General features: G+C 34.6%; 1 protein-coding gene across 2 annotated transcripts in view; it reads left to right on the top strand.

Annotated features, from left to right (window-relative positions):
• LOC145694632 (uncharacterized) overlaps nt 1-13,192 on the top strand; it is a 56,775-nt gene extending 43,583 nt beyond the window's left edge. For both annotated transcript variants that reach the window (XM_081771040.1, XM_081771041.1), the window contains 2 exons: nt 1,735-2,483; nt 6,270-13,192. In XM_081771040.1, coding sequence (XP_081627166.1) covers nt 1,735-2,483; nt 6,270-10,905 — 5,385 coding nt within the window. In that variant the 3' untranslated portion in view covers nt 10,906-13,192. The remainder of the gene's footprint in view (nt 1-1,734; nt 2,484-6,269) is intronic.
• Nucleotides 13,193-14,969: the final 1,777 nt, after the last annotated feature.

Here is a 14,969-nt window from a genome sequence, read left to right as displayed (position 1 = left end):
CCTATTTTATTTTGCCTATTTCGCTCTTTCCTGCCTAAATAATTGCTTTAGTTTCTAATGTTGCCTATTCTGTGTTTTTTTCTTTTTTTTTTAAATAAGACTATTTTGGGAAAATATATAATTTAGTGTTTAAAGAAAGGATTCTGCATCTACCGAGAAATGTAAGTGTTGTTTGAAGTAATAAGATATCGTAAAACTTCGAACTTGTATGTGTACTGATAAAGAGTATAAAATTTGAACTTATATGTAGTGTTAAGTGCTGTATAGAATGTATTTACGAAATATACATGGAATACGTGTCAAGCTTCGTGTTTCTATATACAGTAAAAGAAGAAATTAACAAACAGGTATGTTTCGATATCCTTTGAACATTATCTATGACTTTAATTTCTTTTTTAACTGTATTGAATACTTTTCTTCATTATTCCGAGTTATTTTAGTGGCTATTTTTTAGATTTTTAATCCCTAAACATCCGGATCTCTACTTACGTGTTTGTAGACTGAATTTCTATATCTTTCGAACCTTACGTTGTTTAATTCGCTCCTTTAATTAAATGTTTAGTTGGCGAAACTCACAAGATGTTAGTTTTATAATAAATTTGGTTCGTTTTACTCAGCAAGTAGTTTATTATGAAATTTTAAAACTCACATACTTAGTTTATTATGAAATTTTAAAACTCGCATACTTACTGCTGCTAAAGGAAACCTGGAAAAGAATTGAGACTATGTTGTAATGGCTTCATGTAGAAATTTAATTTGCATCAAAATTGAACTTTCAGTTCTTATTATACACTTGCCCAAATTCTTGATAGTGTCTCAATTCGTTATGGGTATATGTAGTGGTAATATTTACTTGGGTTATATTTTGTGAATAGATATGTGGATAATTGATGTACATATTGTTTCGGTTACGTTTATGAAATTTTTGCGATATATTCGATACATGTGAGTTAGGGTTGTGTGTTAGTTGGCCAGCTATTTTCTATATCATGATATGTGTTTTATATACAGTTAGTAATGGGTCAATAACTATGTAAGTTCTGTGATTTCATTATTCTTATACAGAGTAACCGAGCAGGTGTGGCACTCAAAATCTTTTGGCTGAAATAAATACTGCACTGGTACTGTAAAATTAGGATGTCATTTACTTAATAGGAAATAGTAAGATTGCAGGATTGAACTATTTAATTTTTGATTAAAGACACTACTAATTTTCGGTTTTCTTCTGTTCGCCACAGTGTTTCTACATCACTTCGCTTTACGGTATTAATTACAAGAAGTGTGCCAAAAGTCCGGAATCATAGAGAGTTTTATAGAACACGTTCGAAATAGTTCCTTTATTCATAATATAGATCTAGTCACTTATTACAGAGTTTGGCCATCAATAAGCCAAATTATGTGTGTGTAATCTTCATCAGTCCTGTTTATCTACGTGAAAAGAAGACATTTAAGACGCCCTGTATATTCATTTGTATTGAATATTGAACGTCTGCCTTTTGTTAAATTGAAAGTTTTTTTTGTTTTGTTTTGTTTTGTTTGTTTGTTTGCATCTGCAGTTAGCTTGTTTTAGGTTTACAAGAAGCGTTTTAAGAAATGAAAATATATGCATCTTGATTTCCTATATTTCTGCCTCGAGATGATAGAACAGGGGTTCTTAAAGAGATGATGATGCCGTATGTATACTAATTTTAAACGTTCTTTTTTAATTGTGTATTGAATTTTTTCTCCTTTTAGATGTCATCACATCGTGTAAATACCAGCAGTGTGTCCTTAGGCGAAGTGGGTAATAGTACAATTCCTGTTCATACTATTGATGATGATGATGATGATGATGAAGTAAAAGTTATGTATGATAAAGATACTTGTGACACCACAACTGGACCACCCCCTGATAAGAATCCAACAGTAACAGCCAACTCACAATGTACGTCAGGAAATAAATCCACGGAGGAGGACAGTGATTGTGTAATCATTCCATCGAGCCCTGAAAATATTGAAGAAGACAGTGTGGATGATGATATGTGGATTAAGCAAGAACGGGTGGTCGAGGTTGCTCCTCAATTCACCGAATCCGTAGCTCCTCAAATCACTGAGCCCGTCGAGATTGCTTCTGAAATCACTGAACCCGTCGAAGTTGTTCCTCAAATCACTGAACCCGTTCCAGTAGCGACAGAAGAGACTGATCCTTTGCAACAGGTTAAGTGCGAACTAAGTGAGGGAACGTCTACAGTCGTCGTTGACACAGGTCCAACAGACACACCTGGCACACGTCATACACCTGATAATGCTTTGTATGGACAAGTTAAATTCGAACAAATAAAATCTGAGCATGTGAAAGTTGAAACTTGCTCTAATAAGAACCAAGAACCAATTGCAAAGCGAAGTGATTTATGTGAGCAGAGTATTCTAGGTAGTGATCCAAACGTTTTACGAAATGACACTATTAATCCTGATAATGCGTTTGTAGTGTCGGATTATTTAAGGTAAGTTCTTTTTTTATGCGGAAGTATTGCAAAATATGTTAGTCTTTTAATTTTAGATTTAGGCCTGAAAATGTTTCTTCCACGTTTTTCGATCTTCAGCTTCCTCTTTTAACTCCAAATATTTTCTTCTGTTTCTCAAATCTTCTATATTCTTCCTATTCCTCGCTTTCCTTTCATCTTTCCTTCTATGGCGGTATGAAGAAGACAATCTCTTCGCAAGATGTGTCCAGTCCAGTTGGCCTTCCTACGAAGGATGCAGGCTAGAAGTGTCATCTTCTCTCTGTCTGTTTTAAAACATCTTCGTTTGTTATTCTCTCTATCCATTTTATCTTCTCCATCTTCCTCCAATACCACATTTCGAAGCTCTCTAAATATTTCTTCTCTAACTTATGTAATGTCCAGGTCTCTGAATCATACAGTCCAATGCTCCACATATAGCACTTAACCAACTTCTTCGTAAGTCCAATATTGAGCCTGCTAGTCAAGAGTGATCTTTTCTTGTTAAATGCTTCTTTGGCTATGGCTGTTCTTGACCTGATCTCTTTGGTGCAGTAAGCGTCTCTCGTCAAAATACTTCCCAGATACTTGAAATTCCCGACCTCTTCAAATTCTTTTTATTCTATTCTGACCCGTTAGAGGGCTTTTTCTCGGCATATTCTCATGACTTACGACTTTTCGATATTGATTTCCATTCCATATAGTTTTGCAGTGTCAACTATTTTGTTAATCATTTCCTGTAGTCCTTCTTCGGTTCTAGCTATAATAACCGTATCATCTGCATACCTGATCTTGTTAATGATCTGCCCTCTCCACACTACTGGTTTCTCTTTCATTCAAGTGCAACTTACATATGTGGTAAATGGAGGAAATAACTAATTTTATATCACACCAATTCCTCTATAGATGCGAATTCAATGATACGCAAAGAGAGAGAGAAAAAAAAAGCACGATTGGATCGTAAATTGAACCTGGGTCTCCGGCTTACAGTACCGAGGCGTTAACCATTACGCTACCCTATCCACTCCGTGGACAGCCATACATTCCATCATTCTTAAAGTCGGCTTAAAGAGTGATAGAATGTGTGACAATTCAGGAAGCGGACTGTGTATCGTAGTGATGAACGCATCTGCACAGTAAGCCAGAGACTTAAGTTATGAGCCTCGATTCAGCCGTGCATTTTCTCGCTCGTTCTATATGTTAATCATAATGTGCTGAAATTGTCTATAAAACAAACTAAATTTGTAACTTCATGTCATACAAGCTAATAAGGACGGAAAATTATAATGCATCAGCAAATGTCGATAGTTCACATTCAATTTCTTTAGGAAGTAAGTTTCAAATAGTTAAAATCTATTGGGTAGATGTTTTGGTTTGATAAAAGATATGTTCATTTTTGTAAGCTTGGGAGACTTAAGTTCGATTCCCAGTGGAAGCTCGTGGTTCAATCCCATGTTAATCCGTAGGACCACGTCTCGAATAGATTGGGTGCTAAAAAGACATTAAACTCCAAACCAAACAGCGAAATGAGTGCGATGAAATGCTGAAATATTAACGAGAAACGTACTCGATTTTGACTCACTGTCAAGTCAATATAACATGGTCTGGGGTCGAAATTGTGACCGTACCCCGAATATTTTATTCTCAAATTTAGAAATTATTTTTTCCCTGTTTCAGTGGATTCACAACACAGGATTTGTATGTAACTGATGTTACTTACGTTAATAAGTTAAAAACATTTTATTTGTTTCGTCCTAGATGCAGGTACAGACCCATTTTGTACTGTAAATGATAAACAATAAAACGTGGGAAGGAATATTGTGTGACTAACTCTTAAGGTTAGTGTAAAGGGACAAGTTTTACCGATAGATGTCACTACAGTTTTCCTATCTCTCCCATGTATGTTTTACCTTTTATGAAAATGTACAATTTATTTTATAAATTTCAACCTAGAGACTTCAAATTTTTAGAGAAGGAACTTCATAACCTATTAAAGGGAACAATCCGTGCTGATTTTTTATTTAGAATTTTCTTCATTGTTGAAACAGCTTCATTGTTAAAGATTTGGATATCCATTTCAACAATCAAGCCATTTCAGCAATGAAGAAAATTCTAAATAAAAAATCAGCACGGATTGTTTGTTCCCTTTAATAGGTTATGAAGTTCCTTCTCTAAAAATTTGAAGTCTCTAGGTTGAAATTTATAAAAGAAATTGTAAATTTTCATAAAAGGTAAAAAATACATGGGAGAGATAGAGAGACTGTAGTGACATCTATCGGCAAAACTTGTCCCTTTAAACCAACCTTAAATCGCGCGCGCTTGAAAACCTCGCGTCTCGTAAATTACGAAGCCATTTAAACCGATTTCGTAGGGTTGGCAAAAAATGTAACTTTTAATGTTTGGTTTAGCTGGAGTCAAGTATTTAGGCCTCTTTGTTCTTTCCATTCTTCAAAGGTGATATCAGAAGCCATTCACGCTCTTTGTGTGCGATAATAAACAGGATTGAAAGTGGTACAAAAGTTATTGTAGTCGTATTTCGAAAATGAAATATCCGTAGTTGGGTCTTACATTACGCAAAATAAATGTTCGTGATTTAACGGTTAAGTGAATTATGTTTACTACTTAATAAGAGATCCGAACCCACTACGGTTTCTTTTGTCCGGAGCTGTATGTCCCTAGTGGGAATCAAAACTAGAAACATTCGCGCGCACAAAAAAAAAAAAAAAAAAAAAAAAAAAGCGTTAGCTACATAACAACAACGTATTTTATGGTACCATCTAAACATTTAATCGACTGTAAAACCTTTGTCTAGACCAGCGTTTTCCAACCGGTGTGCCGCGGCACATCACTGTGCCGCGAGGAAATTGAAACAAAATTATTAATTCTATAGCAATCAAATTGTAAAACATAGGGAAAATGTATATTTGTATTTCACATTGCTGTGAACCTCTACTATGAATCTACAATTTTAAGTTTCATACTGAGTTACTTTTCTGTACATTTTTAATGTTGAAAAAAGTATTTGTTGTCATTGTTACGACCATTATTACTTCTTTATTGTTGCAGACAATTTCGTAACTTGAAATTTTAAAATATCATTCAATCCTTTCGACAGAGAAATACAAATACAAATACCTACATTTGTGTCGTTCATTATTTAGTGATCTTCCTTCTTGGTGAAAGGTTGGATAGTTTTCGAAAAAGGAATTGTATTTTTAGAAACCTGAGTCATATTTCATTGCAATTGTTGTCAAGTTTTAAATTAAAATGGAAAATATGCATAATGATTTATCACGGAGGAAAACCAGTGATCGAGCTTTCTTCTCTGTGAGGAGATCAGTAATCACAAAGAAAAAATACCACTGTCTTTTATATTTACAAATAATAATAATAGTATCTATAGGAGTGTGCCGCAAGAATTCAAGTTACACCTGTAGTGTGCCGCAAGTTGAAAAAAGTTGGGAAACGCTGGTCTAGACGACCGTGAAAATTTGATTCCAAAACTTCGTATCCGCAAAATAAGACCACTGACCGTCCGTATACCTCCTCTCGGTGAACATAAACATTAGTAAAGCTCATGGTAGAATACTCTCCTTTTTAATATAGATATCAGTAGAAATAACTGAAACATCAGTATGTGCACTAACAGTTAATTGATTTTTCATTGTATAATACTATGATTCTCTCTCAAATTATCCATGATAAAAGACATGGCGTAAATCAGTAGTGTAAGTACCTTTACGGCATTATTCCGGAGTCGTGTTAATTTGCATTTTCTGTTACTTTCAGTATAGTTCATGATGTGGGCGATGCAGTTCCTGAACAACAAGGAAGCAACAAAAAGTATTCTTGTAATATATGTAAGAAAGCATTTAATACTAAGGGAATTCTTAGGCAACATTCCTCTGTTCATTCAGGAAAGAAACCGTACAAATGCAGTATCTGTGAAAAAACATTCAGCTACAGAACAAGTCTTCGATTGCATTTAAGAACACACAGCGGAGTCAAGCCATACATGTGTACCTTATGTAACAAAACTTATAGTGACAAAAGAACTCTGGATAGTCATGTGCAGACAACTCATTTAGGAGTGAAGCCATTTAAATGTAAAGAATGCGACAAAGAATTCATTAGTTCCTCGGGTTACAAATACCATGTGCGTACTCATTCAGAAGCCTCACGTATCACATGCAAGATATGTCACGAAGTCTTTAACCAACGACGAAAGTTTAAAGTTCACATGCGAGTTCATATCGGAGCGGCACCATATCAATGTAAAATTTGCAATAAAACGTTCAAACATAGCCAAAGCCTCAAGTATCATCTACGATCCCATTTGGGTGTTAAGCCATTCATCTGTGGTGTATGCTTTAAAGGATTCAGTTATAGACAAAGCCTAGAAGCGCATATGCGCACCCACACAGGAGAGCGCCCATTCCAGTGTAAAATTTGTATGAAAAGCTTCAGTGTTAGGGCTACGCTGAATTACCATATAAAAACTCACTCAAATCAAAAGCCTTTCCCGTGTCCGAAATGCGAAAAAGGTTTTTACAAGAAACAAAAGCTTGAAGCTCATATGAAGGTTCATGACAAAGAAGGAGCAATTCCAACCCGAAAGAAATGCGATCACTGTGAGAAAATGTTTAGTAGCGAATTAAAATTAGCTGCCCATATGAAAAAGCATACAAACCCGCTACAGTTTGAATGTGATATATGTAAGAAGAAATTTAGACAAGAAGCCTTGCTTGAATGTCATTTGCGCATTCATAGAGGAGAAAAACCGTATCAGTGTAATACTTGTGGCAAAGCTTTTAGCTATAGAGGTAGCCTTAGCTACCATGAAAGGACTCATAGTATGCAGAAACAGTTCATATGTAATGTATGTAATAAGGGATTCAATCATAAACAAGCATATAAGTATCATCTTCGTATTCACACTGGAGAAAAACCATACGAATGTACTATGTGTGATAGAGCCTTTAGTTTCAAGGCCAGTCTAAAGTATCATATAAGGACACACACAGGTCAGAAGGAATTTTCATGCAAAGAGTGTAACAAAGGTTTCCATAAGAAGAGCGTCTTTCAAAATCATATGCTTAGTCATGCAAAGGGAGCGTTACCTCACGTGGCAAATCAACCTCGACCAAAGAAATTTGATTGTAATGTATGTAATAAAAGTTTCCGTCAAGAAGCTGTACTCAAATGTCATATGAGAGTTCATACAGGAGAAAAACCATTTGAATGTACTGTGTGCCATAAATCCTTTAGTCACAAGGCAAGCCTTAACTATCATGTGAAACTCCACAGCGATCAGAAGCAATATGTCTGTAGTGTGTGCAACAAAGGGTTTCATCATGGACAGACACTTAAATGTCATATGCGTGTTCATACAGGAGAGAAGCCATTTGAATGTCCTATTTGTAAACGAGCATTTAGCCAGAAACAAAACCTTCGTTACCATCTGAAAACTCACAGCACGGAAAAGCCATTTTCGTGTACTGTTTGTAAAAGGGGATTCAGCGAAAAGGGAGCGTTTGAATCCCATATGCGAATTCATACAGGGTGGTCTTTGTATAAATGCAACTTTTGCAAAAAAGAATTCCGAAATAAAGCAAAACTGGCTTCTCATATGACAAGCCACGTTAGCTCCAAAAAATTTGAATGTAATGTGTGTAACAAAAGCTTTCGTCAGGAAGCTGTGTTAAAGTGTCATTTGCGTATTCACTCTGGACAAAAGCCATTTTTGTGTACAGTCTGCAACAAAAGTTTCCGTTACCAAGCAAGTTTGAAATGCCATTCGCGAATTCATAGTGGAGAAATGCCATACAAATGTAAAATTTGTTCTAAAGAATTCCGCTACAGAACAACTATGCGATATCACATTAGAAGACATAAGGGCATAAAACCGCATGTATGTAAAATATGCAACAAAGGTTTTATTCAAAGTCAAGAGCTGAAGTGTCATATGCGGGTTCATAGCGGAGAGAAACCATACAAATGTGAGTTGTGTGATAAAGCATTCGCTCAGCGAGGAAGTCTAAATTACCATATAAAGACTCATGCAAATCGTAACTCATTCCAGTGTAAAGAATGCAATGAAGAATTCAAATATAAAAAAGCCCTTGAATCGCATATGCGAAGTAATCATGCTCAAGCAAAATTGTACAAATGCCACTTCTGTAAGAAAGATTTTACAAGCAAATTAACGCTCACATCTCATGTAAAAAGTCACGTTGCGCCAAGAGCATTTGAATGTGAAGTATGCAAGAAAACTTTCCGACAGGAAGCGGTATTGAAATGTCACTTACGTATTCACACAGGACTCAAACCATTTGAATGTACAGTCTGTAACAAAACGTTCAGATATAGAAGTAGTCTGAAATGTCATGTGCGCATTCATACAGGAGAGAAGCCGTATCAGTGTAAATTATGTTTGAAAACGTTCAGTCAAAGCACAAGTCTTCGTTATCATTTAAAAATTCATAGTGGTCTGAAACCGCATATATGTACAATATGCGACAAAAGTTTCAGCGAGCGTCAAAGTCTTAAAGCCCATTTCCGCACGCATACAGGCGAAAAACCATTTAAATGTAAATTGTGTGACAAAGCGTTTAGTCAGTTAGGTAGCCTTAAATATCATACTAGAACGCATAAAGTACATTCATGTGATAAGTGTAATAAGACATTTAATTATATTAGCAAATTTGATGCGCATATGCGAGCCCATGCCCAGGAAAAATCATCGTTTAAGTGTGATTTTTGTAGCAAGGAGTTCACAAGTAAAGTGAAATTGATTACTCACATGAAATATCACATGAAAGAAAAGAGGTTTCAGTGTAGTATATGTAATAAGACTTTCTTGCGAGAAGGAATTTTGAAATCTCATTTTCGAGTTCACACTGGGGAGAAGCCATTCCAATGTAAATTATGTAATAAATCATTTAGCCAAAGAGGAAGCCTTAATTATCATGTACGTTCGCACAACACTCAGAAACTATTTGTTTGTACTATATGTGAAAAAAGCTTTCGACAAGAAGCGTTGTATAGGTGTCATATTCGCATCCACTCTGGAGAGAAACCATTTGAATGTACAATATGTCAGAAATCATTTATTCATAAAGCAAGTCTGAACTATCATATGAGAACTCACAGTGAACATAAAGAATTTATGTGTAGTATTTGTAATAAAGGTTTTAACCATAGACAGACTTTTGAAAGTCATATGCGTATTCACTCAGGGGAGAAGCCATTTGAGTGTACTATCTGCAAAAGGGCATTTAGGCATAAAGGAAGCCTTCGTTGTCATGTAAGAACTCACACCGGAGAGAAACCATATGCATGTAATATATGTAATAGAGGATTTAGTGAGAAGAGGTCTTTGGAATCCCATATGAATCTTCATGCACAAGGCTCATTACATACGTGTAACGTATGTAAAAAAGAATTTAGTAACAAGGCTAAACTTGCTTCTCATATGGTAAAGCATGTTAAGCGAGAGAGCTTTGAATGTGAAGTGTGCCATAAGAAATTCAAACAGGCAGCTATCTTAAGATATCATATGCGTGCACACAACGGAGAAAAGCCTTATCAGTGTACCATATGTGGAAAATCATTTAGTCATAAATCGAGTCTTAACTATCATGTGAAGACACACAGTGATGAGAAACAGTTTGTATGCAAAATCTGCAACAAAGGCTTTCATCATAGACAAAGTTTCGAAACACATGTACGTCTTCACAGCGGAGACAAACCGTATAAATGTAACTTATGTGAGAAGGCTTTTGCGCAGAGAAATAGTCTGAAATATCATGTGAAAACACACACTAATCGGAAGTCATTTCAGTGTGAGCTGTGCACAAAAATATTTCGGAAAGAGAGTAACTATAAAGATCATCTACGAATACACACCGGAGAACAACGAGAGTTCAAATGTTCTGTGTGTAATGAAATCTTCCAGGAACAAAAATCTCTCAAAAATCACATGAAGACTCATCGTGAGCAGAAATCATATGAATGTCGTGTGTGTAATAAGAGTTTTGTTCATAAGCCAAATCTAACGTGTCATATGCGTATACATACTGGAGAAACTCCATTTGAATGTTCGATATGTCACAAATCGTTTGGTCAAAGAACAAGTCTTACTTACCATATTAGATCACATAGCGATCAGAAACTTTTCGAGTGCGATGTATGTAATAAAGGATTTAAGCATAAACAATTACTTAAATCCCATTATCGCCAGCATACAGGAGAGAAACCTTATGAATGTAAAATTTGTGGGAAGGCTTTTAGTCAACGAGGTAGTCTCAAATATCACTTGAATACACACAGTACAGTGAAGCCTTTTGTATGTAGAGAATGTAATAAAGGTTTCTGTGAAAGGCGAGCACTTGAGACTCATTTGCGTGTTCATGCGGCATCTTAGAAGTGTATATGTTTAATACGAATGTAACAGTCCAAATATATATTTATTGCAAAACAGACTTATAAATCGTTAATATAAGTATTTGTTTCAATTTTAACCAATCAAGAGACAAGATCTTCTGAAAAAAAATTTAAAAAAAAAAAACTAGTGTGCTAAAAATAACTAGTGTATTATAAATTTATATTATGTATATTTCGATTTATAACTGCTAATTTATTGCTCGACTTACATATGTTACATATTTGTCAATAAAATTTGAGTAAATCTAACCAAGAAATGTACTTTTAGTGCGTTTCTGGAACTTGATAAAAGAAAACTCTAATATTATTATTTTAAAAAATGTTGAATATAATGAATTTCTGAATTTACCAATTCTCATGCTAAAAGCATAGCTAAAATGTGTTTTCTTGCAAAATCAAAGATTCTTTAAGAATTTGTTTGGCGGTATTCTGCTCAAAATTATTATCACCATTTTCATTTCCTTTGATATTATACTAGTTTTCGTTTGAATTTTTTATTTGTTGTTAGGAAAATTTGTAGTTAGTATATGCACTACGCCAACAGAGTGCTCTTACAACACGTAGACATGTAATTAGTCATCGAGAGCGTGGTGCATATACGTTTTTAATCGACTAAAGCTTTATTACAACTTAATGTATAGATTACTTCGCCGTGAAAGTGTGATAATTACGGTACTGTACTGAAATATATTATTTTCTGAGCATAATATTAATATATTACAAGAATAGATATTGATCTTCAATTTCTGAATTTTTGCTATGTATTTGTAGTAAAATATAATAATCTGTATTGTGCGAATAATAGATGACTTAGTTACTGTTGGGTTAAAGACTATAGGGAGGTCACGATGAATTCACTGTTTTACTATTATAGTGCTATTTTTGAACTAAGGAAAAAATATCAAAATGGTGGTTCATGAAAGTATATTAAGTGAAGTACTTTGTGTCTTCCAAGGATTGTTTGTAGCAGTATAATTTAATCTTCGTTGTATACCATCAGGAGATCATACGGCAACAAGCAATATTTGAAAGCCATAGAGTACTTCTCATATACTTCCCAAAGTATTACACCACTATAAAGTCATAATTTTCCTATTGCTTGTTTTTTTCTGTAATTTTGAGAATTGTTTAAAAAAAATCTTTAAGGACTCTTGAAATTCAAACTAGGTCTTTTAAAGCTTGATTAAGCACATTTTTCCTGTTTCCAAATTAAGTATTTAGTACAATTGTCTGCCTGATAGTCAATCATAGAAGTATTCCTATTCAAAATTGGATTTGCTGTATTACCACAGTTTGTGCCAGTGGCATTACAAAGACAAATCTTGCAATTTTAAGACATAGTCAGTATTTTAGCTGTGCTTGAAAAGGTGTTGGGGAACTTTTGAGACTATAGATGTCCTGGAGTGGGTGAGGACTGAGAAAATGTAATAATGTTATATACAAGATTTTTGTTGTTACATTTTTTAAGAATATTTAAAGATTTTATAAATTGTATATTTTGAAAAGGGCAAGAAGAGATTTTTTTATATTAATAAATCAAGTTGTGACCAACAATGAAAGTTTTGTTCTTTTCTGATTAGACGCTTTAAACAATTTCTTGTTTTTTTGTTTTAACAAACAATAAATTTTACATTCGAACAAAATCTGACAATGTGTTCAATCACCTCGCATTCGCATGAAATAAAATCCAACCCCATCTCGGTATATGTTGTGTACAGTCGCCATATAAAAAAAGGTTTTCCTTCTATAAAATCTGCCTTATTAATATTTTCTTGTAGGGTAGACGGATTTTAGTGTAGCTTATAGTACCTCGAAAGAAAACTATGTAATTAAAATAATAAATTCTTTAGTGTAAATAATCAGTTATTAGAGAAATTGCAATTTAATTTCGTCATTAGCGCGTGAACTGCTGCTAAGATTGTCATCAAAACTATTTATTCTTCAAACCTCAGCTGAATTAATATCAGATATCCTTGTACAGTCACACCACTGATACATTTTAAATATGTTTATTAGCTAAATGGATAGTTATTTCGTAAAAATCTTATGGAAAATTTATTTTATAATTTATCAACATGTGAAGAATAGTAGTTGGGAAAGTAGTAACAGGTCTTTTTTCTTTTGCGTATAGTTGGAAATGTGTATATATAAGTGGTTCTTTATAATTAATTGTTAGTAAAATCCTTAATAGAATTATTGTTAAAAGGACAAAACTTTTATTGTTGACTATATATGTATTTTATAGAAAAATAAAGCTTTTATTATAGGCAACATTTGTATTTTTCTTTTTTAAATCAGTATTGGCTTTATTCCGTATCATACAGGGTGGGCACAAAGTCGTTTCCCCAATATGTGACGAACTACTTGTTTTGGGGAAAGCAACTTTGTGCCTACCCTGTATATAATTTGATTAAATTACTACTTTACATTTTCAAATTAGTACTATTACTATTATTTCATTTTATTATTGACAGATTGACTTAATGTTTAATTTTCAGCAACAGGCTCTTGGCTGCGCGCTACATTTTTCCTCTTTGATGATATTGTCTACTGCAGGGTGTCTACCAGTCAGGGAATTTCATTATGTATCAGGGAAAAATCTTTCCCAAGACTTCTATAATGCGAACTGGCCCAAGGCTAGCTGGGGCTTCGCCCCAAGAGCCTTGCGCTAGCTCTAGCTACGGTCTCGCACCTCATAAACCTACAAGCATGCCAAATTTCTTTATGGCCCTACCGTAAGTAATAACATTTGGGGTGCATAATATGTGCCATTTAAATAACATGGGAGAGATTTTTCAGTTTCCCATAAAACCCACTTTTTTTTTATATATATACTTAAGTAACGCTATCAGAAATTTATTTTCCTATTTTTTAGAAATTTGTGTATATTTGTCCTATATTTTAATCTTGTCCTTGTATTTTTCAGTCATTGAATTATTAAAAATGCAAGCCAAGGGCAGTTCTAGCGATGATTTAAATTGCTACATATTAGCAATATGTACATATTAGCTACATATGAACATTTAATACTACTCTGTAAGTTATGTATGTATGTGGAAAACTGTATAACGTCTGTGATAATGGTCTAAGTTAACCATCTGTGTAAACAAGAAAGTTATTGTATAGGAAAACCCATTTTAAAAAGTTTTCGCATTTAAATTCTACTATGGTGTGATGACTAAATAAAAGTAAATAAGAGTGGAAAGGATGGCTGTGAGGGGTGAAGAGGGGCCACTAAAATAGTCACAAATTACAGATAAATGAATTGGTTTATTTGGACGTTTGTAGAATATTGTATAAGCATATAAACAATGATGAAAACTTACAGTTCACTTTAAATATGTTATTTTTCATGAGTTATACTAAGAAAAATGATAGCGACAGAGTCAGGGAATTTGATTATACTTGCTTGGTAGACACCCTGTACTAGTGAAGGCAAATTCTCGTTACATTATAGAGTTGAACAGATTTTAAATCAATTGCGGAAGTGGTGCCAAACTACGACAAAAACATTCGTTTTTCATATTAGGTGCATTGTGCTGCCACCTACTCATCAGTGACGTCATTAGGCATCGTGAGAAAGGAGAATGGGGCGTTCCGCAAAACTCACGGACTTCGAACGTGGTCAGGTGATTGGGTGTCACTTGTGTCAGAAGTCTGTACGCAAGATTTCCACACTCCTAAACATCCCTAGGTCCTCTGTGTCTGATGTGATAGTGAAGTGGAAACGTGAAGGGACACGTACAGCACAAAAGCGTACTGACCGATCTCGCCTGTTGACTGACAGAAACCGCCGATAGTTGAAGAGGGTCGTAAAGTGTAATAGGCAGACATCTATCCAGACCATCACACAGGAATTCCAAACTGCATCAGGATCCACTCCAAGTATTATGACAGTTAGGCGTGAGATGAGAAAACTTGGATTTCATGGACAAGCGGCTGCTCATAAGCCACACATCACGCAGGTAAATGCCAAATGACGCGTCGCTTGGTGTAAGGAGCGTAAACATTGGACGATCGATCAGTGAGAAAACGTTGTGTGGA

The sequence above is a fragment of the Thermobia domestica genome, chromosome 9 (assembly GCF_964235325.1).
Source record: "Thermobia domestica chromosome 9, izTheDome1.hap1.1, whole genome shotgun sequence".
Lineage (NCBI taxonomy): Eukaryota > Metazoa > Arthropoda > Insecta > Zygentoma > Lepismatidae > Thermobia > Thermobia domestica.
The sequence above is the reverse complement of the archived record's forward strand: the minus strand, read 5'-3'. Positions and strand labels throughout refer to the sequence as shown.